This window comes from Anas acuta, chromosome 1 (assembly GCF_963932015.1).
Source record: "Anas acuta chromosome 1, bAnaAcu1.1, whole genome shotgun sequence".
Lineage (NCBI taxonomy): Eukaryota > Metazoa > Chordata > Aves > Anseriformes > Anatidae > Anas > Anas acuta.
The window spans coordinates 118,194,161-118,222,003 of record NC_088979.1 but is presented as its reverse complement, the minus strand read 5'-3'; the positions used below and the strand labels follow the sequence as shown (position 1 = coordinate 118,222,003).

The 27,843-nt window shown below is 45.2% G+C and overlaps 3 protein-coding genes across 7 annotated transcripts in view; 1 reads left to right on the top strand and 2 right to left on the bottom strand.

The window, feature by feature from the left end:
• QTRT2 (queuine tRNA-ribosyltransferase accessory subunit 2) overlaps positions 1-9,791 on the bottom strand; it is a 12,013-nt gene extending 2,222 nt beyond the window's left edge. The window contains exons 1-6 of one of the 2 annotated variants that reach the window (XM_068696998.1): positions 9,513-9,791; positions 9,355-9,410; positions 7,082-7,158; positions 5,024-5,233; positions 3,948-4,147; positions 1,529-1,680 (exon numbers count right to left, since the gene is read on the bottom strand). In XM_068696998.1, the coding sequence (XP_068553099.1) occupies positions 1,529-1,680; positions 3,948-4,147; positions 5,024-5,233; positions 7,082-7,158; positions 9,355-9,410; positions 9,513-9,709 (892 nt within the window). In that variant the 5' untranslated portion in view covers positions 9,710-9,791. The remainder of the gene's footprint in view (positions 1-1,528; positions 1,681-3,947; positions 4,148-5,023; positions 5,234-7,081; positions 7,159-9,354; positions 9,411-9,512) is intronic. The other variant, XM_068696989.1, reaches the window with a different exon arrangement.
• The window catches only part of CCDC191 (coiled-coil domain containing 191), a 19,793-nt gene continuing 1,686 nt past the window's right edge, over positions 9,737-27,843 (top strand). Inside the window, exons 1-15 of one of the 4 annotated variants that reach the window (XM_068696883.1) lie at positions 9,743-9,871; positions 10,689-10,830; positions 13,141-13,272; positions 13,794-13,972; positions 14,478-14,701; positions 15,445-15,601; positions 17,723-17,913; positions 18,464-18,695; positions 20,057-20,523; positions 21,064-21,140; positions 22,633-22,715; positions 24,087-24,188; positions 25,248-25,391; positions 26,531-26,683; positions 27,051-27,205. In XM_068696883.1, coding sequence (XP_068552984.1) covers positions 9,821-9,871; positions 10,689-10,830; positions 13,141-13,272; positions 13,794-13,972; positions 14,478-14,701; positions 15,445-15,601; positions 17,723-17,913; positions 18,464-18,695; positions 20,057-20,523; positions 21,064-21,140; positions 22,633-22,715; positions 24,087-24,188; positions 25,248-25,391; positions 26,531-26,683; positions 27,051-27,205 — 2,489 coding nt within the window. In that variant the 5' untranslated portion in view covers positions 9,743-9,820. Of the gene's footprint in view, positions 9,872-9,966; positions 10,105-10,688; positions 10,831-13,140; positions 13,273-13,793; positions 13,973-14,477; positions 14,702-15,444; positions 15,602-17,722; positions 17,914-18,463; positions 18,696-20,056; positions 20,524-21,045; positions 21,141-22,632; positions 22,716-24,086; positions 24,189-25,247; positions 25,392-26,530; positions 26,684-27,050; positions 27,206-27,843 lie in introns of those variants that run through there. The other 3 variants (XM_068696874.1, XM_068696884.1, XM_068696891.1) reach the window with 3 other exon arrangements.
• The window catches only part of ZDHHC23 (zinc finger DHHC-type palmitoyltransferase 23), a 25,372-nt gene continuing 10,799 nt past the window's right edge, over positions 13,271-27,843 (bottom strand). The window contains exon 4 of the mRNA XM_068697018.1: positions 13,271-13,391. Coding sequence (XP_068553119.1) covers positions 13,319-13,391 — 73 coding nt within the window. The 3' untranslated portion in view covers positions 13,271-13,318. The remainder of the gene's footprint in view (positions 13,392-27,843) is intronic.

The window sequence follows — 27,843 nt, the reverse complement described above, 5'->3', positions numbered from 1 at the left end:
TTCTGTTGCTCTCTTGCCAGATGAAAACTCCTGCCACAACTTTTCACTTCCCTCCCATAGTAAGCAATTCTTTTTCTTTAATTATCATAGGTTAGTTAATACAAGTACAATTTTGGATGATTAAAACAGCAAGGGACAAGTGAAAACTGATCTATTAAACCTAATGAAGAGTTAGAGCTGAAATAACAGCACAATTTTGTGCTGCTCTACTGAGCTGAATTCTTAATAAAATGTCAAAATTATTTCCAGTCTGAACTGCATGCTCAATAGAAAGCAGTCACCTGAACAAATTGATTTTATTGAGATTCTGTTAGAATAGACAGGCAACTCATCTGCATTCAATCATTCTACTTTCCATGCTGTCAGTCTCAAAGATTCAGATTATTTTTGTTGTTTTTTTTTTTTCCCTAAGCAACTGAAATCAAAGAAGCTAATAACACAGAAGCAGATAGATCGATGCAGAAGATGTAGATTCGATACATCAGCCTTTTCAGCAGTCTATCTTAAAAAGAAAAAAAAAAAACCACCCCATCATTTTGTAGGTTTGCATTTTTAGGTTTGTTCTTGAGTGGGAGATGTTTCTGGAAACATCAATATTACTGTTTGCACAATCCATGCCTACCGAGTGTTACACAGACAGAACAAAGAGGCTGTCCCTACCGTAATCTTTTGGTTTAAGAATAAGGTGAGATGAGGTAAAGAACAACAAACAGAAGGATTAAAAAAAAAAAAAAAAAAAAAAAGGCAGCAAGCACAAAGAAATGGGATGTTCTGTTCTATTCATCTGGTTTTGAATTATCCAGGCATGAAAAGAAGCTAGGTTCTACCTAGGAGGAAAAATGTAAAATATTTTTCTTTAAATGTTGAAAACATTTGCTAAGTCCAGAACAAGATGACTGCTTGAAACATGTTTAATTGAAACATGTTTAATAGATGCTTTAGTGGCTGCTACACATGCTCCTATCTCAAAGCTTAATGAGGTAACGAGTTATGAACGTCTTGTTTTTGTTCTGCCATGACTGATGAATGCAAAAGCTGAGAGGGAAGCTGCTCAAAGAAACAGGATCCCTAACTTTGGTCAGCTACAAAGGAAAAGGGACTTAAAGATTTATTTTTAAAACAAGCACATATTTGGTTAAATGTAGGGGTCAAGTATCATATAACTTCACGTAAACAGGTCCAGCCTTCACTGCTAATGCTAACAGAAAATTTGTCAACGGTGTCAAACAGTTCTAGAGAGGGCAGATGAACACAGTTAAGCCTACATAGACCTCTGTTCAGTAGGTGTTTTTGAAATCATTAAGCACAATTTGGCTAATCAGACATTCAGGTCATAGGCTGAGACCTTAAGTTCCCCTGATAGGTTTCACACCACAACACCCCACCTTCAAGAGCAATATTTGACAGCTAAATTCCAGGTTTTCCTGTGGTTGCTGCACTTAAATTAAGGCCACAACCCTCAAATGCAGACTCTCCCAAAACAGGAATTATGCTTGCCACAGTGCTGGCTGCTAGGGAAACTGCCTACCTGCTGCTTCAGGACCTGGATGGTAATCATAGCCAAACACCAAGGCACAGCCTCGCTCCGTCACTTGGAAGGGGAAGAAGCTCTCAAAGATGTCCACGCCCCTTTCAATGCACTCGAGCACCTCATCTGGTTTGCCCACACCATGGATGATCCTGTAAGAGATGCGCAAGACAAGCCTAGAATATCCCGAGCAGAAGGAAGCATCCATCACATCTGAAGTCACTTGGGTCCTTTCACAACCACATAAATACATTTAAATTCAAAACTCACCTAAAAATGCTTTTAGGCACAGGTATTTTCCTTACTCATGTATCTGCCCTAAGTAACTACCAGTTATCAGATACACTGACCCCTTTTTTAGTAACTGCTCAGGGGACAGTCTAAAAAGACTCCATCAGGAGCAGCAGCGGATGGCTGGTCAAAAACATGAGCCCTTTGGGTGACAGACAGTTCTCCAGGCACTTGAACTACCTGGAAGAGAACATGCTAATGAGAAGCATCATTGGAAACTGAAAGAAGTTCTTTGCTTTTTTCGTTCTTCCTCTCTACACTTTGCCTACTCCAGCATACCTTCTCACCCTCACTGATGCCCTTTATTCTACAAATAATGCCTCTGATTCTCTAAAACAAATGATTTACCCCCAAACCTGGGCTGTAACACCTGCAGGGATATGGCATGAAGAGCCAGGAAGAGCCCAGCTGGATTGCCATCAGTGGTAATGAAGATCCTGCTGGTAGCCAAATTTAGCTGGTAGCTTCCCTGAGGGGTCGGTGAAGCAGAGGGGAACAGAGCAGCGCCTGCTCTCCCGCGGGTGCGTGGCTGGGCTGACAGCAGGAAAAGCTAACGTAGGGCAGTGATCTAAACAGATAATTAGGAAAATACACAGGGGCCGACAAACGAAGTCGCAAGGTGCTGTTTTTAGTCATTTCTCTAAGTACTTGAATTAATTTGATGTGCACAGAATATGGATGGGAAAAAAATTTACTACGTGAGTGTCTTCTGGTTTGGGCTCTGATGAAAAGAAGAAAATGACACTCAATGGTTAAAATGTTAGGTCTGAATATATGTGATCAAAACCCTTGCTAAAACTTATCTTTGAGCAGCTAAGGACAGAAGTTTGTATTTGCAAGGGTTCTGCCCCTATTGAAAAGGAAAACTTTTACCAAGAGACTGCTGTACACAAAAGGACCCCAAAGATTAAATTCTTGAGATCATTTCTCCAACACTAAAAGCCGTTCCTTCCCAGGTGAAGCAGAGGAAACGTTTGCCTTCTAGAGAGTTTCGTATCAGGATGGAAAGCACAGCTGCAAAACAGCTTCTCCAGCCAGAACGGCAAGGGTGATTCAAGCAAGCAGGACTGTCTGAAATTCACTCGAGGTATTTACAAGACCCCCTAAGGCACACCAGCTTTCTTCCTGCAAAGAGGTCAGCAACGCTTGTCTTAACCAGACGAGCAAACCATCTGACAGATGAGGCAGATGCTCTGGTAGCCACGGAGGTTAGCTGAGCAGATTGGACTCTAATGCTCGCAGGGGATCTTTTTAAGCAGCTCAACCAGACAGGATGGCAACAACACAGCAAGCCTCCTAATTGTCAGGAAAATTCAAACCCCAGGCAGCACTAAGCATGAACAAGCTGCAGTAACGGGCACGCGTGTCTGCATTTTACTTCCTTTTGAACCCTGGCAGGTCAGAGCAAAGCTCAGCTAGCAGAGGGCAGCACAGCTACAGAAAGGCAGCGGGGCCTGAGTCATATGGGAAATGATGAATAAAGCACCCACACAAGGGCAGCAGCAACAGGAGTAGTAAAAGCAACCCAAAACGCATAGAAAAGCCAGCAAGCTCAACCCAATTGTAAGAAACTCCTCCATCTCTGAACCACTAGCAAATATTAGCAGGTGTTTTCTGGAAGCCTTTAGTTACTGTAAAGCATTGGTAAGAGTCAGGAACGCTGCCGCTTCCATCCCAACTCTGGCATGGATCAGATGGGCAGAACCAACAGCTCAGAAGATGCTACAGCCCCCACCTTATGCCAAACCAAGCAGGGAATGCAATTCTGGTTGGCAAGGCTGTACCAGCTCCAGTAATTCACAGGCTCAGTGTGTTTTTCTGAGAAGGGGCCCCTGTAGAAAGGGGTGATAATTTTTTGTTCTAGCTGAACTTCCAGAAAACCATCTCCTCAGAGGCCAAACACCCAGACATACCCTACCTACAGTTTGTCCTGATGAAAATAAAAGACTTGACCTCAATTTCGGTTGTTCTCCGCATGTGGGGAATACTCAAATCCACAGTGTAAGCACAGCTTGGTGCCAGTTACAACCAAAAATTGAAACAAGGGTTGAAGTCTGAAGATGGTGGAGGAATAGATGCAGCCTGGCCCATACACACAGTGGTGTGGGATGTCGCCCACACAACTTACCTTGGTTTATCCTCTGGCAGCTCTGATGTGACAGAAGCTATCAGTTTCAACTTGGTCTCCTTGGCCATGGCAGATCCCTGGAAGCCATCTAGCAGAAAGCCGCCCACAGGTCGCTTGGCAGTCTCCCTGGCTGATCGGAGCCTCTCTTCCAAGACATCTCCACCTTCGATTGCCCCAAACATTACACTTCCTTGTAGTTCCTGGCCCAAAAGAAAGCTACGAGTGTTAAGAGTCCTGCCAAAGATGAGCAAGATCTCACAGCCCAGACTCCAGATGCCTGCTACTTAAAACCCATATTCCCAGAACTTGGAAAACCAACAGAATTTCATCCCACGTAAGACAAGTCCCTCACACAACACTGTGAAATCCGAGGTAGAAATGGGATTAGGAGAGGCAATGTTCTGTTCCTGGCCTTGACACTAACCGACTGAGAATTTTAGTGCCTTTTTTCCACCTTATAACCACAGATCATTTCTGTACACCAGCTTTTTGCAGACATCCCCTCAGCACTACATGTGTCAGAATACGAAGCAGGTAAAACAGCAGAACAATGACAGGTGGTATTGTCCTGGCTGTCAGGCACCAGAGCTCACACTTGATTGCCTTTCAGAGGATGCCAGTATCAGCTCCTGCAACCACTTTCTTTTGTAATGCAAACTTGGACGATTTGTCCCTTTCCACCAAAAGGGAAGTTAAGTTTCAAGCCTCCTGGAAAAAAAATGAAAAGAATAGCACTGGCAAATCCTGGCAAGTCCTCCTTCACATGGAAATGAAGGGACTGCAGAGCAAAAAGATGAGCTGTCTCAATCTGAATGAGAAAAATTCTGCTTTGCCCGTGCAAATATAGCATGAGGGTTAAGTGAAAGAAATGAACTACAGTCGAAAATCAGAATAAAATTTAAAAAAAAAAATGAATTCTCCCAAATGAGCAGAAAATGCAGTCCTGTAGCAGGAGACAAATTATTATTAAAAGAAAGTGGTAGAAGGAAAACATCCTGTTCTGATATACACACACACACACACACATATAATATCTCAATCAGGTATTTATATGTGTGACATCTTTGGAACCTTACTGGTGATTTCTCCAGCAGCTGAAGGCATGCATCCAGGAAGGAAAGCGACCTATCCACAGACTTCTTGGCCCTTTTCCTACTAACTTCCCCAGAAATGGTGTCTCCGTCAGAGATGCACTGGAACCAGTCTGGCTGGATAGCCCGCTGGATGTCCATGAACTTGGAAGCTGTTATTTCCATGCGCCCCGAGCTACCCCACACCGACACTGCCTGCCAAGAAAAAATAGGGATGAAGGTTTGTGCAAAGAATAACAGACCTGTTAACCTGGTTAAGCACCAGATGCTGGAACGACACTACATAAACTCTCCAGAAGCATGGCTCAAGTAATCAGCTGTCCTCAGCACAAAGAATGAATGATATAAATGACCAAGGTGTGATTTCTGGGATACTCTTTGGTGAAACCATCATACGTACTCAGCACAGCAACTTCTCAAGTTGTTTGGAAATCTCTGAGACAGAGCAGCTGGGCTGGCCTATCATCAACCAAAATCAGTAGCAGAATTGTGAAAAAAAAATGAGAAAGAATAAAAGATTTAATTGTTAAACTTAGGTTTTCATCCCACAAAGAGCAGCAAAGGCTGTAATGGGAAATACAGCTCACTAGTTTTTCTGCACACTATACAAAAAGCAGCAGCTATTTCCTCTTCCAAGCACACAGACACACTGGGAAGAACACGAAAACCTGTTAGGCAATTTTATCTTAGAATCCAATGTTATTTTAGGTCTCAAATTCAGCTCCTTAAGGGATTGAAATATCAAATGCAAAAGAAATAGAATTTTTAAACCAAAAAACATAAGAAATGGTAGGCACAGTTTATGTTTTGTGTGCACACTGGCCCTCGTTTTCCATCACTACTCCATACCACCCTCATGAAAGATCTTAAAGCCAGACAAAGCACCTGCACAGAGAAGTTAAGGCACATGAACACATCTGGGCTAGCAGATATTAACATTTAATCCACCAAACCTTCAAGTCCACAGAGCAATACTGGAACCACTGCAACAATCCACCATATTTCATCCTGTTCTGTGGAATTGATGACTAACCCTTGAGTGCAGCTGGGCAGTTCCTTTCGTTATATTCTTTTTAGACTTTTGACACTGCTGCTCTAAAACTTTAAAAGGGCATTAAAGTAGGTTAAGTATTGGGCTTGAGTCCTTTAGAAGCTGGTTATTTTTCCCTGCAACTCCCTTATTTATTTTTTTTAATGAGAAAAGGTCTGTCCATTCATCTCTGTCTCTAATTACTTTTGGCTTCACTATCTGGGTAACAGAGACAGACAGAAGTCTCTTAAGTAATATATTTTTTTTGTAAACTCCCCATTAAAAAAGCAACTTCAAAAGAGGGAGACCGCAATTAGTATCTGCAGAACAAGGACACAAAGTCTAATAAAGTCTGGTTGCCTTCATTCTGCTGTCCATGGGAAAAAAAAAAAAAAGCTTTAATAAATAAAATAGCCATGCTGCTAAAACCCTAGGTGGCTTAGAGACCTGATAAAGAACATTACACCACGATTATTTAAATCCAGCCTGTGCCAGGCTTTCTGGCACAGAATCTAGCAGAGCTTTCTGTCCATTGCTTTCAAAGAGCTTTCAGAAGTACTTGTCAGCACAGATCCAGCTGCAGAAAGACAACTCACTGGCCAAGTAACTAGGTGATGAAAGTCTGCACCAGCTTCCAAGAAAAAAAATAAAATAAAAATCAAACCTGCAGCATACAGAAGGCTGCTCTAACATCGCAGCTGCACAGCAGTGAAATGAGCTTCAGGCAATTCCTCCCCTGCAGAGGGACAAGACTCAGCCTGGTTCCAAGCAAGATAGTGCAAAAAAAAAAAACAAAAAACAACTGTCTGGCAGAGGTTATCCTCTCATTCAAAGAGCTGTTATCGTACCCAAGTAGGCCTTGAGACTGACCACATCTAAGCAGGTGCTTATTTTTCCTACAATGTACGAACATCACCTTGTAGCAGTCTAGGCACACCCGCCAGGTAAGGGGGACAGGCAGGCAGCTCTTGTTTGAGAACTTGGACTCTTTCAAGTCTTCACAGTTACTGTACCTTGTTAGTGTTGTAGCCAGATGGACAAGGAGCGACTGGGTCATGGAGGGAGCAGTACACCGCCGTGTCTGGCATACCTGGGAACACAGCAACAAATTAGAGCTTAATGAACCAAAACAAAGCTAAAACAGAGGCACGCTTTGCGAATTCTCAAAAGGGAATAGGGAATCTTCTCACAAATGATCCCACAAATCCTCCTCTAAAGTTCTTCTGCAGGACTAAGAAACCACTGCTTAGTGTGTTTTTTTTTTCTTGATTAATACTCCTGCTACTAAAATTCACCAGACACAATAGCTGACCGCTCAGCTGATACACTAGAGACATCTTACATTTGATATAATCTAAAGAGAGCAACAACCTTAACCCTAGAGTTTTAAAAGGAAGGGCAACATACTGTGAGAAAATAGATCAGCTACAGACATGAGAGATTTATCATCTCTGCCAAATTAAGAGTTTTCAGATGTCATACAGTAAGTTAGACAGTAACTAATGCCACAGTTTTCTCTTCAAGGATAAGCAGCGAAATTGGTAAAGCTTCCTAGAAGTTTCAGGTAGAAGAGATTTTCATTTTTTCTTGATGGACTATGTTGACACAATGTAATCAAAGTTTATCAGAAGCTGCATGCAAATTTCCTTTGGAAATTCAAGCCACAGCTTTGCCTGGGTAACGAGTGAAATGAATGGACAGAATGTTAAAGTGTTATTTAAAGAAAAAAACTTGGTCTTAGTATATAGGACAAAAACCCTTAATTTTTTTTTTGTTTGTTTAATTTTTAACAATATGCCTGCAACTAAAACATACAGAACATTCATAAACATACCTCAGGTCTGATAAAAACTATTAACAACTCAGAAGTTATTTTTCTTGCGCAGCCCAATCAATTTCCATGTTAAGACCTGTCTGTACATTACAAACATTAAACCTGTGATGTGGTAGAGTGTCTGTTTGACCATACACCCACTATATCCTGAGACACCTAGACAAACAGAGCATCCCAGGGAAGCTTGTTGACTTGACTGATCATCCTTCAGTTCTCTGAGCTACCTGCCCAGACAGAAATACTGACTCTGAATACAGATATTCACACAAAATCCAGCTTTACATTCACTGCACACTCCGGTTCCTTCCCCACCTCAACCCACCAAGAGCGATCTTGGTTGCACACTGCATGCAGTCAGGCCTTTACCCATCTGTAATGTCAGCCAGGGGAAAAACAGGACAGCCATGAACACAGGACCTGTGGCTTTGCTCACCCTTAGCACCAAGGTAAAGGCTTCATTTGTGCTCCAAGGATAGAGTACAGGGACTGCCAAAGACTACAAAAGCTTGGTGCAGTAGCTGAGGACTATGGCAACACCAACTGCTTTATACGCAACTTACAGACAGTTGCATGCATTCCTCAAACTGCAAGTTCAACATGGAAAAATAGAAGGTGAGAACAGGGAGCAAGTAGTCTGATTACTAAACCGACAGGAATAAAGGACAGGAGAAAAACAATCTTCTCCTGATGCTTGTTTAGCTCCTCAAAGCTCCTGCAAATCCACCAAAGGTCACCCCCCTAACATCCTCTCTGAACAGGAACAGCTTGTAGGCAGAAGTGTCCACCAGATGAGACTGATGCTTTGCCCTTTCTTCACACTGGATGAAGATTTTAAAGTTTCTTTTTCTTTAATTTCTTTAATTATTCCTCACACTGAATTAAGACTTCCTGATGGGTTGGATGAAACCAACTGCTTCATGATAAAAACAAACAAACAAACACAACACCAGCCTGAGCAGATGGATGTTCAAAGGGAATTATTTAGATAGCTGTATGGGACAGGCTGTTTTCAGGGCAATTCCTGGTTCTCCTCACAGAAGATGAGGAGCAAGATTCGCCCGCAGCAGCATCAGGCCACAAGGTTGAGGTCTGGTCTCAACTTTTGGTCTAAGCTCAGCTTAGTTAGTTGTGAAACCCCCTCAAGAAGAAGGTTAAAGGCTGGTAAAAGGAAGCAAGGCAAAACTACTACAAAAAATCGTACTGTTTAAGGATTTTTGGTCTCATACTGCTGACAAAATACTATTTTAAGCCCTCATTAGTGCCACGTTAGAAAGAAAAGGCCTGAATGTGGAAACCCTCTGCACCTACACACTGCCCAAAAGCAGACCCATGGCACCCACCCGCACTCCCTCTCCTGAGGCACCCACCAACACCAACACCCCCGTTACACAAACACAGACACCCCCACTACACAAACACCCCAATTACACAAACACCCCCATTACACTTTACCTATAAACTTGGCAGCTCCTTCCTTGTACTCTTCCAGCACCTCATGGAGCTCCGCCCTGCACCCGGACGCGAAAATAAGTAAATTACTCCAAAAAACACCCAACCGCCGAGGAAAACCGGCGGCTCCTGAGCTCCGTCTCCCCCCCTGGGGTACTCACATGAAGGACAGGGTGAGCTGTGCCACGGGGGGGACCCCGGCGACCTCCCCGAGGGTGTCGTAGGTGAGGTGGGGCGCGGAGCCGCCCCGCGTGTACAGCAGGCAGCCGGGCAGCGCCAGGGAGCCCGCCCCGCTCCTGCCCAGCTCTGCCAGCATCCCCAGCCGCCCGCTGCCCACCCCAAACAGCTTCAGCCGCATCCTGAGCCCCAGCAGGAGGAGGAGGAGGAGGAAGAGGAGGAGGAGGAAGAGGAAGGGCGGCCGCCTGCCCTCCTCTCCCCCCTCGCGGTGCACGCCGGGCGGCGGGCGGCCATGTCGCGGCTGTGGAGCTGGCGGCGCCTCAGCGCCCCGGCCCGCCCGCAGGTCTGTGCGCGGCGAAAGGCTGATTTGGTTTATTTTTGTGCCTTGTGACTGTAATTCTCTGCTTTTCTTCCAGCCGGGGCTCGGCGCTGAGGGCGCTGGGTGAAGGTGCAACGAGCCCCTCGCAGCTGGCTCCGGAGCGGGGTGCCCCTGAGCCGTGGGTGCAGCACGGGGCTCGCTGCTGGGTTGCCTTTGGTACCTCAGTGTTCCCACCCCAAGCCTGCTCCCTGCTGCAGGTGGGAGTCCCTGTCCACCTCCTCATCGCCCTACTCATGTTTCTGCAGTTGCAGCTCGCTCTGGTTGCCCTACCACCGAGGGAAGATGCCCCACAGTTGTACGCCCTGTCTGGGGTGCGGGTGTTAGGTGCAAAACCACATTGACAAGTCAGGGCTGTCTGCTTCTCAGAGAAATGAATATGGGGCAGAAAATCCTTTGGACGTGCTGGCCAGCCTGGTTGTGACAAAACACTGATACAACTTTCCTAGTTGGTGGTCACAGGGGACTAACTCAGCGAGTCTCCGTTCAGCCCCCGCAGGCTGGGTGTTTGCATTCTCCCAGCGTGTTCTCCAATCACTGTGATTGGCAGTAATTACCAAATGAATGCTCATTACTTAATCATTTCTGAGTGAAATTTCTCCAGTCAGTCAAGAGCAGTTGGAGAAATGTGTTTCAAAAGAAATCTATTTCTTACAACAGCCGTACTGTCTTGTGTGCCAGCCCCACTGATGTTTGTCCTCTCTCCCCTGAGGAGAAACGTGGATGTAGTAAGTTTAAAAATGAATATACATCAAACATTAGAAATGTTTTTCTTTCTTTAAAGAGAGTGGAGCAAGCCTCTGAGTATGCCATCGCTGAAGCTTTTTCCTTTCAAGAGCCAAGGTATCCACAAGGGCTGTGTGGTCCTGTGACGAGGCTGGAAACTGTGGAACAGCTGCAAGATCATGATGAGGCCTGTAAGGAAGGTGAGATGAAATACTGCTTGCCACAAGCTGCCTAAATGAACTCTTCTTGATCCAGCACTGTGGTTCTGGTCTGAACAGGCTGTTACAAAGCTGCAGACCAAAAGAAACAGTTCGCAGTAAGACAGATTGGAGCCTTTCATCTGAGGGACAAAGGCATAAAAGAAAATTTGGTGGAGTTCAGGGGAGATCTTAATTAACATACCTGAGAGAACGATGAACTCCCTGTCTCCTGGAAGTGTCAGGTCAAGACAAGGATGAATACTGTCTTTGAAGATCTGGTCAAACACAAGTTGCTGGGCATCAGGAAACTGGATGAAATTACCTGACAGATTGTTGACAGCAGGACAGATGTGAAAATAGGGTGACCCTGTGTAATTTTTGCATCTATGAATAATGGTGTGGTTTTCCTTTGATCCTCATGCAAAACTTTCCTTGCCAATTAGCTAACTAAATATTCCCTTTGTAATGTCTGCAGCCACAATTGCTTACTGAAATTTGAAAGTAAAACTGTAATACATTTTAAAAAATAATTTGATTTCCCATCCATGCAAGAAATACATCTGCAGTGTAGGAGATAGGATTTTAAAAACAGAGTTAACTATTCTTTTATAACTCAACGCTGAGCTGTACAGAAAGAAATGAAGACAAATCTCCCAAGTGCATCCTCTTCAAAACAAGAGGTCAGCTTTTTAACTTGTAAGCAACAGCAGTTCAACTAATAGCACAGAGCACACATATCTGCTTACCGTGCACTGTCTGAATACATTATGCAGCATAGTGGCTCAAAAGGAGCTGTCTTTGCAGTTGCTGGAGAAGTTGCTTGCTTTTTCCTCATGATTATTATTTTTGTTTGTCCTTTTCTGCTAGTGTTTCCCTTTTCGTATTTGCCAGCCCCTCAGGATTGTTACAAGCACAAATGAAAGCGTTTTATCTGGAGTTCATTATTGTAGTACTTAATGGCATTACCTGCACATACTCCATTTTGCAAAGAAAGGTATGGATATGAGAAGTGCTAGAACTCATTTATTCCAGTTATGAGGAGCTCACATTTCACAGTCAAAAAAGTAGCTCCATTCCCAAGTGATAAGCTGTTTTTCTCTCTTCTTTTTCATATCAGATATACTTCCTTGCTCCTGAGCTGGCCTGAGAGATTATAGAGAACAAAAGTGATTTGAAGGACAATAAACATCAAATTTATGTTTTCTTAAAAAAAAAAAAAAAAAAAAAAAAAAGAAAGGAAGTTTAGAAACGCTTTACTGCCTTAGAAATACCAGGACTCATTGGGAATATCTTAATTTTGTGTTAGAACTAGAGCTTTGAGCAGCTGTTCGTCCTGTCTGAAGGCTGTGTGCCTTCACAGGGCTGACTTGCCCTGCAGTGGCTGACGAGATCCCCACTCTTTGCCCATCCTTGCTGCATGGATGCCTCAGCTTCTTGTAGGAGTGCTCCTGATGCCTTGCAGTTTGCAGTGTTCCTGCTTCAGGAACAGCTTGGCTACCCATTCAGCAAGTCTAGGTGGGTTGTTGAGGCAGCAGCCACACTAGCTGTCCCTGCTCTTGAGTAAGAGCTCTGAAAAAGGAGTTTTTGCATTTTTCTGCAGAAGAGCATGGAGAATTTGCAAATAAAGTCCACAAAAGGACTTCATACCCAGTTGTGTATTAGGCCTCTATCTCACTGAGTAGTAGCAAATCCATCGTGGGTGAATTCCTGTAGTTACATCTTCTGACTGCAGGTAGTCCCTGCTGAAGCTTGCCCTGTGGCAGATTTTTAATGTAGGCTTCCCAGTAGTTACTAGAGCTGTGGTACTTGCAAAGGTTAACCTGTATGCTTGAAGCTAACATTTGGCCAAACTGCTTCTTTTTGTATTGAACATAACGACAACCCTGGCTGTACACGTGGAAAATATCTTAAGTGTCTGCAAGTGCAGTGGTGAAACATTTAAAAGCTATCTGAGTTATGAATTGCTTCCTATGAATTCCATCTCCTTGATAAATGCTTTGATAATCAAGAGCGCTCTAAATGTCCAAAGAATCTTGTGGAAAAAAATTAGGTGGAAAAGAATTCATTTGTGACCTATATGGGAGGGGAAAAGTTTGCCACCTTCTCTTCCTGTTCTTTTATAGATCAGGAAGATGAGAACAGAATTATTACCCCTAGTCCATTTTATGTTGCAGATCAGCTTTCAGTCATTTTAGAACGTCTTTCCTGCATGTGATATAACCATCCCAGAGACAGAGTCATGCTAGTTTACACTTAGACATATATTTTTAAAGCTAGTAAAGTCATCATCAGTCTCTTTCCTTGTGATAGCCCGAGAGCTGCTCAGTAGCTGGATGAAGTCCAAACTGCAACTGGAGCTGATGAGCGATGGAGAAGCAGAAGCTGGCTCTGTCCTCCCAGAAGATCCTTCTCCAGCCACTCCGAAGTACGAGCGGTTTGATGGTGAGAGCACAACAAAGCCCTTCTTGGCTCCCTTTCTGAGCACGTGCTAGGGAAGGGAGACAGGCCTCGTGGCTTGTTGGGCTGACAGGTACGAGTCTCCGAGGCCAGGAGAGTGGGCTCTGTGAAAACAAGATTACAGATGAAGATTTTTGTCCCCGGCTCTGACAGCAGTTTGCTGTAAGGCTGCACAAACATCTGTCGTCTCCCTTTGTAAAAGAAATTTTATTTCTGCTGCTTTTGGGTATGCGTGAGGCCTGTCAAATTTATACAGCAATTTGAGATGCTCAGAGGCAAGGCAGTAAAAAAATGGACAAAATGTCATTGCTGCTCTAGTGTGTTCAATGGGAGACTGATTAAGACTCTTTGGGGATAAATGGAGTGCAGTCACTGTGTCTGCTTTCATCAGGAATGCATTCACAGGCTGGGAAAGTGATCCCTTTAATTACGTTAGGCTTTGTGATCTGAGACAGGGGTTTATTCATTTCAGACGAGCTTGAGCTGATCTGAGTTCCTCCTTTCAGACTTGTGCAGCTCTCTGGAACATGAGTTGGAAAGTTCTTCTGCCCAAGAATACCTGCAGCATCTTTTGCAGAGCGAAGCTGTGAACTGCAGGATACTGGCAGACCTTCGGCTTGAAGACACGAAAGGAAGACAAAAATTTGCAGATCCACGAATAACCATGGAGCTCAGACACAAGCAGGTGTGCAGGCAGGGCAGCACAGTTAAAAGATGTAAGATTGAGGATTATAGGATTAGGGTAAATGCGCAGTGATACCTTCCCAGTGTTCTCTCCCAGCCTGCAGTAATCCCTGACTTGCAGGCAAATACCCTAGGATACTCTTCCAAGGTTTAGCTGAAAAGTTACTGTTCCCACTTGTGTGTTAGCCATTCGCAGTAGCTTGCACGGGAAGCTTTTGCTGTTGAGGTGAACTTCCACTCTTTCATCTTTTCAGGTTTTCCCCCTGTCTGAAGACTGACAGGAAAAGCCACCAGGCCCTCAGCTCTGAGTTTGCGCCCACCACATAACATTGGTTTAACCGCGCTCTCCTAACTGGAGTTTTTTGCTGGTCAGAAAACAAAACCAATCCAGTCAGTGACAGCTACGGAGAGGGTTGCATGCTTCCCACCCTGTCAATCTACAACAAACCTCAAATCCTTCAGCTTTTGGCACCTGCATTGACTTTCGCTGATTTCTTCCTTCCCAGGTGAAAGAAAATCGACTGAGGCGTCAGAAGGCGTTAGAGCTGCAGAGGCAAGAAAAGGCCCTGAAGAAATCCATTCTGTCTGAGGCCAAGCTCCAAATACAGGAGGAGGACAGAAGGAAGGCCCTGAAGGCCAAGATGGAGGAGGAGGAGATCCAGAGGGAAATGGTGAAGCTGCGAAAGGAAATGGCTGAGAAGAGGCAAACCATGGCAGAAGCACGGAGAATGTAAGAGGGAGAGAGGGGCTTGGAAGGCACCGTGGGGAAGAACAACTTCCTTATTAGCTCCTTTTGGTAAACGTAAGAGGAGTGGTGGTCCCAAAGAAAACATTTCCTCTTCCTGTCTCCAAACTCTCCCCAAACCTTTTACTCCTTTGTTGCTGACTTCAGTGGCAGAATTTCATTAGGAAACAGGCTAAAGATGTTAGATTTCCTTCAGCCATTACCAGTAGGTACACGCAGTCACAGAAGTAGGAGCATGCTTGCACTACTGTGTGTTCTCTCCAACTCTGTGGCCACATCCCACCTTACCAGTGTTTAATGCAGCCTGAAAACCGGTGCACTGAAGAAAATGCATGAAATTACAATGAAAACGCTGGCCAGCTTGGAATAGTCTATGTTGAACGTCTATCACTTAATAGATTTCCTCTCCTGTGGGAGAATAAAGTGCGCTGTTGGCTAAGAATTCTGCAGAGAGATGCTCTTTGCTTCTGCTGAGCTTGGATTGCCAGAGAGATGTGACTTGTAGGGATGCCATTTATTTACTTAGGCAGCCCTAAGATCCTAAATCTTCTCATGCGAGAGGATTTATTGAAATTTATTGAAATGTGGCTGTTCTCTAGGAAGGCTAACTTAAGTAATCAGCAGCTTTCTAGAGGTCATTCTCTGAGGATTGGCAAAAAAAGGGAGTGAGGTCTGAACTACAGTAATTTCCTTATTGCATTAGATCTCGATGTTTGCTTACTTTCCAGGGAGGGGAAGAGACAAGAAGAAAGCCAGAAGGCAGCAGTGCAGGAAGTATCTATTACTGTGTCGCCGCCCCTGCACCTGAAGAAAGAAGAGCAAGAAAAGGAGAAACAGAGAAAGGCTCAGGAGCTGCTGATCAAGATTCACACCAACAAACAGAGAGTAAGCATCACTGTCCTTTTATCTGAGACTCTGAACTACCTGCCCTCAGGTACTGTTTGCAAAATGGAAGTTAAAAAATCCTAGTTTTCATTTTTCTTTTCCTTTTTCTAAGCTCTCCTCATGATATCAGGAACGTAGAAAAGGAGGCCCAGAAGTACCTTGTAAGACTAGGAGTGAGAAATCTGGAGACACCATACCCAGGCTGGGTCTCAGGTGTACCCGAAGTGAAGATGTCACTTCCAGTTGCAAACACAAAGGCTTCTGCAGCTGAGGAACAGGCAGACGTACAGAGCCAGCAGCTGTAGAATAAGATTTGCTTTCCCCTGAGGAAGGAAGTGGGGAGAGAGAGAGTGGCACTGTGTATATGGGAAGATATTTGAAGGTTGCCTTGAAGACCCTGGTACAGGAGCAGGGACAGGAAAGAGAAGTGCTGAGGGCCTAGGCTGACTTCTGAGTTGTCTCCACGTGTTGAAATACGCCAGTATACACACAGCAACAGGTTCCTTGAGCATCCACTCCCACCAGCTATAGGGGAATATTCTGTGATACTGCAACAGCTCAGGACAAACATGTAGCCTTTAGTAATTCCTAATAGGAAACTAATTCTTTTTCCCTGGATTTTGACTGTTACTCCCCTAGTTGTGAAAAACAGCACAAGAGCAGTGCTCTGAAGGGAAATAAAAACAAAGTTTCCTGGAGTCCTGAACCCACCTACCTGTTATTGGGAGATTAAGCTGGAGAAGCTGGTTGGGTGAAAACAGTAACTGGTTTTACTGGTAGTTAAACTGTAGGGGAGCTTCCCATCAATCAACTGCTCTCCATGTCTCGCCACTAGGGTATCTGAAGGTGGGGATTTTCCCTTTTTCTCACCCTGAGAGTTTACAGAAGCAAGAGAGATTCCTCCTGCTCATTTCTGATGCTGCAGCCAGCTCTGGGTTAAATGTGTTGCATCAAATCCTTACAGTTAAAGAGAGATTTTTGTACTGAATGATCCTACATGGGCGGTTTCAGCAAAGGGAATAAACTTCCCTGTGTGCAGTATGTGTACCATCCATTATGTAATGTTTTTAATTAACAGAACAGTCATCATTAACGCCTACTTCTCTACATCTAGATTTATTTTTTTTCCCCCATCGAAGAATCTCAGCTTTAATGGTGATTCTCCCCTGGCTCACTGCATCTCCCCAGTCTGCTGGATGTGAGTTTGGCTACTGTTTAGCAGCCCACGACCTCTTTCCAGCCCAGTCTAAGCTGTGAAGATAAGCCTAAAGGAAGTCGCGGAACAATTTAGAGCTGGCGTAATGCGAAAAGCCGCAGCTTAGCCGAGCTAAGCAATGGTGACATTGATTATTTTCTTAAAGCAGAAAGAAATAGCTAATGCGTTGACATTTTGTCCTTTTGTGTAAGTTTTCATTCGGAGATTTCAGTGACTGAGAGGAATGCAATTATTACAAGGCATTATCACAAAAGGGGGACAGCTGAGTCCTGTGAGTTGACCCACTTGGAGGATCAAAATGCACAGCGTCTGCAGTGGCAGGGCTAGAATTATGGGGTAGATTAGATAGCAAATTGCTGTTCTGTACAATGTAAATCACTCCCAGAGGCAGCGAGTCTAATTACACAATAGGGGAATGGTTTGGCTTCCTACTGGAACGAAGGTGAGCTTAGGTCATGTCATAAATTCACACTGGGAAATGCCTGAAGTTTTGTCTAAGTTGAAAAAAATCAGCAACTGGTCCATGGAGCTGTTTGTTAACTCTTCTCCACAGAAGTGCCCTTGTTTATAGAATCGTAGGCATTTCCCAAATTTTGAAACACCTTTCTTACCTCTAGAAACTGTTCCTGTATTCCTCACGCATTTTATTCCTTTTTATACTTGGTGAACTGAGCATGTTTCACTCAAAAGCATGGAACCCCATGGTGTTCTCTTTCTAGTCTGCCTTTTGCAGAAGGCTGCCTTTGCTCTGCATTATTTTATTTTACCTTCAAGACATCTATAGAAAGTGGGGATTCTAAAAAGAGCCTCAAAAGCAAAAGTCAGATAAGGGGGATGGTGGAGAGGATTGGCGTTTGTGTTGGACTGTACCTGACTCATTGGTTTTCTGAAACTCTCCCATGCAGTGCCTGCAGCGACATTTCTCTGCTTGGTTCAAACTTGTTCTGGAACACAGAATTCAAAGGGGGAAAGCCAGAGCCCTTGCTGACTGGAAATGCCAGCTGAAGGCCCTGCGAGCCTGGAGAAACTATACTTGGACCCAGAAAGTACAGCAGGAGACACAGCAATTGGAAGACCATCTCCAAGACCAAAACAGGTAGTGACCCTGCACTGTGAAATTCCTCCTACCGCAGCAGTACTCTGCGTGTGATCAGAGGGCTGTAAAAAAGGGGCTTGCTAGTTAGCCAGCAGGAGGAAAACAGAAGCTTTTTGAGAAAATTGTTACATTGCCTACAGTTTGATGGAGGCCTTTTGGCACAGATGAGGAGGAGGAAAGAGAAACTAGAGCTTTAGCACTTCCCAACAAGCCTGCAACTCTCTCTCTAGGTATTTTCCCTGGGCATCTCATTTTGGCTTGCTCTGGGCCCCAGATAATAGGAGGGTATCTCCTACTTCAGTGGTATTACAGCCGTTTTGACCAGTCCCTTTCATTAAACCTGTTGGATAAATCCCCCATCTCTGCCTTCCCAATCCTCCTTGGCGAAACACTACAGCTTTGGAGGGCCTCTAGAGCTGAACAACAAAAAGACCTGGGAAGTTAAGGGGCCTCATGCTATGGCCTGGATTGCTGTGCTTGATGGAGTTGTTTCAGGCAGGCTTGGACAGAAGCCTCACTCCTATTGTAACGAAAGTGCTTTCTCCTTCAGGAAAATCCAGCTGTCTGCAGAGCATAATCGGCGGCGGCTCCTGCGCTGCTGCTTTCTAGCATGGCAGCGCTGGAGCCAAGCAGAGACAGAGAAGCGAGAGCTGCAGCTCAAGAGGGAGGAGACAAAGAGGAAGATGGCACAGCTGCTGGAGGCGGTGTCACTGGGGAAGAGTGGTCTGGATGGGCCACAGGAGGCAGAAGTAAACCAGCATCAAGTTTTGCAGCACGACAAGGTAAAGCCTTCCATGTAGCTTTGTCCATCAGCATCCCAGGAATCTCACAAAGTGCTTTCGTGCCATCCAAAATAAAGAGCAGAGGAAGTTTGTTTTTTTTTGCCCAGGGTGACCCCCAAATATCTGCCTACTGTTCAGGAGGGAAGCTGTTAAAGAGCAGAGGTAACCGTGAAGGACAGTGGATGAGTTTTAAAAATAAAATGATCTCTTACGCTGCCAGAGAACAACCCTTCATGTACTCTTGAGTCGCAATGAGCGTCCCACCCCCAGATCACTTCTGCTGAGAGATTACTTACATCTTTGATGCCTGCTTAGACTGAAAAAGAATAACGTTTGACTGCGTGACGAGATTTTGTCATGGCAGTGCAGCTCTCTGGCTCTTCAGAAGTGGTGGGGGGGAAAGCTGTCAGGGGATATCTTGGGATAATGCACATCACAAGGAGGTAGGAGAATCAGGATGCTTCCTGAAATTGTCTCTTGTCAGAGCCTGCCTTTCTTTTCCGTCTATAAAACCTGTAGAACAGCACCCAGTATGAGAGCTCATACATCCTGACATACATATTCCAGTTCAGGCTTTTCATTTGCTTAAGTGTCAGTGAAAGTTGATTTCCCACTGTGCTTAAATCATCCTAGACGGCCTGTATTTGCCTTCAGCTGTGGGGGAAAAACTCGTGCTGGAAGGATGGGACTGAATTTGGAGTTTGACCTGGTAATCAGAAAGCAGAGCTGGCATCTGATGCCTCTTCTGAGAAAAAAAAAAACACAAACTGGGGTGTCAGAGAAGGCACAGCCTGACTGCCCGCTGTGCACCAGTTTCATGGTAATACTCGACCTAAGCTGGAGAAGAGGCAAGAAAGCAGCCCTTTGTAGACTGTTCTACCATCTGAAAAGAGGCTGTCCAGTACATCAGCCTCGTAGACCACTTGTATTTCATTTTCAACAACTGCTTTTCTTTTATTCTCAGTCGGAGCATTGCACAGGGACAACAGAGTCCAAAAGGGAGTGTGGTAATCCTTGAGATGAGCTAACCCCTGAGAAATGAACTGTCCTCTGCTCCCTGACAGAATGGTTGGGATAATATGCCTGCCAGAGCTCTTGCCTGATCAGGATTTCCTCCTCCCAGGGACATGGCACACAGCTTCGTAACAGTTTTTTCCCAACACCCTGCCAATTATGTGCATAACTGGGTCCCTCCGCCTTGGCTAGGAACTGGATGAAGATTGTGGAGCTGAGATTGCCCTACTTTTCAGGCCCATCACTAGATTTTTCGTTCAAGAAACACTTATTAATGTGGAAAGGGCAAAAGAGAGCTTGATTTCAATTAATGCCAGATCTTCCTTTTTCTTTTTTTTCTTTCCCAGCCAACTGAAACACGCCTCATACAGGAAGAACCTGACCAGACCAGGGACCGCTCTTGTTGGGATGCTGCTCACACATCTCATTCCAACAGAAAACCCAAATTTGCCTGGCAGATCACCCTAAAACATGCAGCCCTGAATGCCCAGGACCACGCTACGTACAAGAATCAAACAGCCACTCTCCCGCAGCAGTTTCAAGCACCCAGCCCCAGGACAACCCCTGCTTATGGTAGCTGTTTTGAGCACCGCTACGCCTTCCAGCAACGTCTGATCGAGGAGCAGAGGCAGCAGCTTCAGAAACAGCAAGAGCTGATCCTTGAACTGCAGGAAAATCAGAGGCTGAGCAGAGCAAAAGCAGAGGCAGCACAAGCCATGGCAGTAACCCAGGCACTTAACAACTCTACCTCACAAACCAGGGAGTTAAAAACAGAGAGCGGAAAACCATCCAAGTGCAATGCCACCCCTTTGAGGTATAAGCCCCCTTGGTAGAGCAGGATCAGGTAGTCATCATCTCTCATTTCTACCCAAGTTGAGCCAGAATTTGCCAGGAACCCTTTCAGTCATACTAGTGCTATCTGCTGTGCCTCTTACCTGCGGCCTAGCCTCAAGGGTAGCGTTGGTATCGCCACAGTTCTCATCCTCTGTGTTTTGTGTTGACTTGAAACCACATGATCCATGCAGAGCCCACTTAGAAACAACAGCACTGGAGTGTTACCCGTAATAGCAGCAGGGATTTAGTTAGGAAAAAAAGAGAGAAACTGTTATACTCCATATTTCACAACATGCAGCAGCTCAGGGTACTCATCTTCTTTGTAAGGATGCATCGTTAATCCCGTTTCAGGCAGAAGAAACATACATCAGGGGCCCACAATGAAAATGTAGCACATTGGAGGGTAGAAACTACAAGGCGTGTTTCTCAGTCTCAGGTAGTAGGTGTGAGACGTGGTTTGACCGAGCTCACTGATCGATGTCTTCACTCTTCCTTTTCACAGCCTGCCTCTTTCTCACAGGTCCCAGAACACCAGGGCAGCGATGCGAGGCAGGAGGCCTTCCACCCAGCTGACCTCAGCTCATCCCATACTGAAAGGTATTGTTCTTGGTAGCAAAGACCATGCCAGACCACTTTCCTCAACAGCTCATCTGGAAACTTCTCTTTCTTCGCCTCTGACCAGTGCTATGAGAGAGTGAGTTGTTTTCACGGCCACGTCAGGCATCTGTACAACCTTGGCCACTGCAAGCACCCCAAGTCAATGCTCAGAACGCTGTGGTAGCCGTTACTCCTAACACTTGTGACTGTTTCTGGTGTGACAAGAAGCTCTACAGCTCGTTTTGCTGTCAGTTTTACTCCCGTCATTGCCCATCCAATCAACACTTACACTGACTGCTCAATTTCACCTACCTTTGACAGAGCTATTAAGATTTCCAAGAGAATGAAGTGCCTACCCAAGGTTTTGTGAGACAACAGCAGGTAGGCTGGGGAAGGAGCTCCAGATCCTTCCCATCTGTGAGGTAGCTCCCCTTCTCTAGCCATGCTAGAACAGCAAATGCACATTAAACATGGAAAGCAGCATCATCACACAGTAAATTAGGATCAGGTTCTACTATATCCCTAGGTTATATTCTTCTCTATCAACCTAGGGGGAATCACAGCCTGCGGGAAGGACTGGTAGGTGATTGTGGTGATGTTTTATGAGTGTTGGGATCACCAGAGCTTGTTGGCCCTGATTGCTGTGCATTAATAGATCCCCTTCATTAACTGACTGTGTTCAGCTCCCACGCTACCTAGCACAAGCCATCACTCACTGATTGCCTGAGCTCTGTACAGCTTGGGGACAGTAAGTATTTTCAGAGCACTCAAGTGCTTTTCCTTGAAGATCCCTAAGTAGTTCAGTGCAAAGTCATCTCAAGATGATTTTCCCTTGGCAGAGAATCCTGGCACAGCTGAAAGGGGAAAAAGAACTTGAGGAAACCTATTGTGGTCAAAGCAATTAAATGCCCCTCCATTTATGGATGGCTCCAGCCTGTGCTTTGTTTGTGACTTCAAGAGAAGCACGCACAGCTTCTCAGGCCCGCTGTGTGTTCTGTGAGGTCAGACTAACACCTTCAGAGACAGCCAGAAAGACTGCAGCATTGCAACTCGGCTCCCCAAAGCAGCGTTAAGTAGTAGTTTCTCGCTAAAGGGACCGAGTTCCTGTGTGTCACTGTGGCAGGGATGTTTTTCATCCTGAAGTCGCTCTTTAAATAAACAGCTGGGGCTTCCTGGAGACCTCATTGTGATGGTTGCTAAAACAGGTGCCCTGAGCCTCAGCACTCAATCAAGGGGATGAAGAGATAAAACTTGCGGACACAGCTCCTTTTATAATCCAGGCTGTGACTGCAAACCAAGGAGGGTGGAGTCCTGAGTCTTAAAATTGAGTTTGTGGGTTCCTCGTTTGTGAAACTGCCAGCCATAAGAGGCAGCAGAGGGAAGCTGGCAGAAGAGAGAAGGGGTCACCCTTCCCGTTCACCAAGCTTGTGCAGTTATCCTATAGCTCATTTGCACTAAGCCATATGTCCTTTTGTTGTTTCCACTTCTGTAGCTATGGAGGAGAGAGCGATTCAGCGGGCAGAACGAAGGAGGAAATTAGAAGAAGCCAAACAACAAAGAGAAGAGGAGAAACTGGTAAGGACAGTGGAAAATGAAACAAAGACTCTCTCATGCTATTCCAGTCATAAGAAATGCTATTTTAACACCATGAAGTTGTGAACCGGGAAGAGGCTCTTTAGCCAAATGAGGAGTTTTGTGGCTTGTGAGAAAGCAGATGCCCAGCATACATCAAAAAATGACCCCACTGGCCCTGCCATATCACAGACAGACATTTCTTGTTGATGCTTGCTGCTACAACTCTAGAAGCAGCTTCCCTTACCACCCCTCCACCACCTCTTTCACACCTACCTCATGGCTATGACTGTCATTGCCAAGGATGGGAAGAGTGGAATTGAAATCCACCTGACTGGACCTAGCAAACTGTGCGTTTTCCCTCTTCTCCTTTCCTCTCAGGTCACGTGCAGCTTGAGGACGTGCAGCCTGACCTAGTAAAAATGCTGCATCTCGGTTTCTAGCAAATCTCTTCTGAAAAGGGAAGATATTGACAATATTTGCGTAGTTCATATAGACATTCTGTGATAGGCATCAAGCAGGAGCCTTCTTAGCTTACGGCATTAATCTGTTACTGAGAATATCAATACTAATTTGCATTAGGATTAGAAAGCTCAGAACTGGGGTCCTAAAATAATCAGTATTTCTCCTCCAAGGAAAAAGGATGTGCATGCATACTAGGAAGATTAAACAAACTGTAGAGAACACTTCAACCATAGGGTGGGCAGACAAGCATTAGGTTAGGTTTCCTCAGCTACTGCTGCCATGATTATAGAGACTGGAAGAAGCACAGTCATTATAATCATGCATAATTGTGTGGGTTTTTGGCCTTTGATGCATACACCAAGAACAAGAACTTTGTGGAACGAAAGCAGGTTGAGGTTTGCAAGGGGAATAGGTGAACGTTCAGAGGATATTGTATTTACACATGTACCACGTATATCCAGTGCTGAAGTAAAACAGCTCCTTTGGTCTTCAGTATTCGGGGAAAAACATGTGAGCACCTGTAATGCTCTTTAACATGCAGATGTAAAACTTCAGAGCAGAGCCCAGTGGTTGAGTACTTATTTAAGCAATCATGTTATCAATAAATAACCTGGGGTATGGTTTTAAGTGTGTTAGTAGAAGAGTAGGTAAGTACTGTAACTTAGGGCAAAGAAAGATGGCCATATATAAGTAGAAGAAAGAACACTCCCTCCTCCCCTTCTCTTCCACAATTCATTGTTCAGTGCAGTTCATGCCTAGTATGTGACAAAGTCTGCTTCCTTCTGAAGTTTCAGGTTCTGGTCAATACTAGAATTCTGCTTGTCTGGGAAAATTTAGAGGCCTGTGTTCTCCAAAAAGGTCACATACACTGGACTAAATTTTATCTTCCTCCATTTTCTCCATTTCAAGGCCCAGATGAAGGCTGAAGAAGAAGCACGTCAGAAGAGGGAGGCTGAGGAAAAGGAAGCTCAGCAGGAGAAAAGACGGGAGGAGAGGAGGCTACAGAAGCAGGTGCCCAAACACCCCAGCTGTCTCCCCCACCTAACAGGGATAGGGAAGAGGAGCCGTTACCTACTGATAGAGTCAGCAGCCAGGGCTGCGAACTGAAAGTCCTTGTTAGCAGAGCAGAGTTCCACTGCACAGCACCAGCTGTATCAGCTCACCACCTCCCCGTTTTTTAGGGACATTAGTAAAAGGGCTGCGGCCTGAACGTGCTGTGGAGCGTGTACCGTCCCCGTCTCAGCAGCAGGACTAGAGGTCCCAGCCGGTGGTCATCCACTGCCGAGCTACAGTAGAGTAGAGTCGAGCTAGAGTACAGTATCCTCTTCCAGCATACTCAGTGATACCAGTCACAAACACACAACTTAGCAGTAAACAAGCCTGAGAGATCTATGCAGGGCAACCTTCCAGCTGAAGAATTAGCAGCAGCCTCTCCTTGGAGCTAACAGTATCCAGCAGCCTAGGAATAGCCCCACGTCGTTCTTGTTACTTGCAAATGAGCTACACTAATAACCCAAATAGCACCACACTTGAAATCCTACTGGAATTTGACCTACAAGTGCTGTTCTACTTGCACTGAGTGTTTTAGGATGTTTGACCTTCATCTCTGAGTCTCAGTCAAAAATAATACTGTACAGTTATATAATACCCACATACCTTCCCTGCTATTTAAGCTAGGTTCCATGCACAAACTCAGAATCATTTCTGTACAGGTTTTCAATCTAATTTTATAGATGTAGAAAGCTACCCTTCTTCAGCTCACCAAGGCACCCCTCATCACATGGATGAAGGCCCGTCAAAAGAAAGTTGTTTCTACATCAGCTCTGCTGGTAGCCACAGATGACAGGGACGATATGATAGTAACACCAAAAACTGTGGTACTGAGGGAAGGCCATACATTCACACAGGGCCTAGGAAAACAGGTTCTAATACGCTGGGTCATGCCTGATCTGCGCTGCTAATGATGATGCAGATCCCCATTTCCCATGAGATCAGGACCTTCAACTCCAATATGACAAGCTTAATGTTCATTTCATGCAGGCTGAATTAAAACTGCTCGTTGTATTGCAGAAAGAGCTGGAGAAGCAGAGGAGGCTGGAAAGAGAACAGGAGCTCCAGAAAAAGGCCAGAGATCACTATGAAAGCGTCCTGCTGAGAAAATTGGGAATGGTGCCATGGAAGAGGCTGAGGGAGCAAGCCAAGGAAAACTTGGTGGTAAGTGCTGAGGATAAAGGAAAGGACTGGGAGAAAGGGAAAAAGAATGGATGCAGAAGGTAGCACAAACCTTAATGGGCTCTTAAGCTGGGTAGAAATGGCAAAGCAAAAATTCTCCTTGCACACCCTGCCCTACATTAGTGCTTTAAATCAGCTCATCCAACAATAATCATGAAAGGTCATCAAAAACCCACAAGGGTGGCCTCCTCATTTACAGCTGATTAAGCAGGAACCAAGAGGACAGAGAAAGGAATGAATTTCAATCTAATGAGAAGTCATCTTTTGTTAGCCTACACTCGTCTGCAGTATTAACCGCCACTTGACTTGATGCCAGTAACACAGTGGGAGTTAGTTTAGTATGAAACAGCCAAAAAAATAAACTGAAATTTTATGATGTGAGCCTGCCAGTTCTTTTGCATCACAGCGAAGCTAATCAGATAATTCTAAGGCGTTGTAGTTAGTTGTTAACCCCAGGCCATCACTCGGGCTTTCATTCTGCCTGAAGTCAGCGCTGGAGCATGGTTGGCCACTGCTAGAGGTAAGGTGCCACAGGTGACAATCCAGGGATCTGTTCTGGCCTGGCCATGTCTTCAGTGCAGAGTAGCTAGTAGCTTCTGAGACGGTGACACACAAATATTGCTAATGAAACATTTCTGTACATGAATGAGTTGGCATGCCTTATCAGAAGGAGACTAATGGCACTCAACTGTATCCCGAAAATGTAGCCAAAGCCCAAGGCTAAGCTGGCAAGCTTCCATTTAAGTCACTGGAGCTGCAGCTACTGAAGAGCTCAACCGAATGCACGCAGGCACCCGGCTGGGATGAACCAGGGGGAGAGCAGCTGCTCTGTAAGGCCGTCCTGCTGTTCAGCCTTAGGGAGCGGGTTGGACTGAACCATTAGGCCGTGCCTCTGCTCCATTCACAACAGGTCAAACCGCACGTCTAATTCAAAGGGATGGTCTCTAGGAGTTCTCTCTTTGTGGTAACTTAACGCTGTAAGGTATTCCAGCTGTCAGACATCTGCAATTTAGGGGCTCCCAAAAGCTGAGGTAGTTTTCTAGCATAGCCAGCGTTCAGTAGCTGAGGCTTATGTAGTTGCTAGTCCAGATAACGAGCTGCCTTCTCTCCGCTCTACTCAGGTGGCCGAGAGGCACCACTGCCTGGGCCTGCAGAGGAAATGCCTGATGACTTGGCTCCAGCACACCCAGAGCAGCCTTTCGGAGAAGGTGTCTCGGGCTGAGGACTTCCATTCCCACACGTTGCTCAGACAAAGCTTCAGGAACTGGCTAAAGGTTTGCCTGCACCCCAGTGGAGAAACAATACCAGGGAAGCCAGCCTCTGCCATGCTTTCTCTTCACTACCACTCTACACACACGTACAGCCCAAATTTTGCTGGCTTGCTCTGTCCTTATTCCAGCACCACCCCGTTCCCTTCCTCAGAGGCCTTCTTTCAGCTCTTCATCCTCCATCGTCCTCCGCAACCCAGGACACTCTCCTACATACTGTTCTCCACTTCCACATTCTTCCTTTTCCCTTGCTCCCTGCTGATTTTCCGCCACTATTGTCCCTGTTGTCCCCCACAGGCATCTTCCGTATGTGTTTATTGGGCTGGGTGTGGGAGAAAGAAGCCATTCTCACCTCGTTGTCTTCCTTCTGCAGTACAAGGATTATATGGCCAGTCTAGAAGAGAGAGCGAATACCCTCCGTGCAGTCTGCCTCAAGAGGAAGTTCTTCTGGGCATGGTTTGATCTGGTCATGGAGGAAAAAGACACCTTAAGGGAGAAACTGATGACTGCTACTGAACATAGCGACAAGTAAGTGCATTCCCTTGCCAGCAGTTCTTTTTACTTGGGTCTAATTCTACCCCATACAATACTTTAGAGACCCTGCTCTTGACAGAGCAATGATCTGCTCCCCAGGAACATGTGAAATGGGTTATATGCTGCTGGTATTTTGTTTCTGTCACGTGCATAGACAACATCAGCATAGGGTTATGATAGAAATTTCCAAACAGCCTGGAAAAGGAAGTTTAGTCATATCCTTCACAGGACTTTTAAATCTGCTGAAAGAGAATACAGTGAAAGCTGCTAAGTGGCTGAAACTTTCTAAGCTGATTAGCAGATCTGGCTATGCAGCTCCTGCTAAAAGCTGCCTTAGGAAAACCTTTAAGTGCAATTATAACAAGCAGGAATTGTGCAGGAATTACACCGTATTGTTTTGTCTGCTGTGGGTGATTTGGTTTACAAATCCAAAGTTGATAAACTTAGAAACCCTACTTAGGGAATTTTGTGTTTTCTGCCACCATCAGCCTGGTTTGGCAGGCAGAACTAGAGCAGACAGTTCTATTGATCACAGCCGGAGCTGGATGCACTCGGTTCTTTGTCCCATGACTGCATTAGCTGTGCATTTTAACAGGAAGAGCTATTATCAAGGTTCAGCAGAAAACAAACCT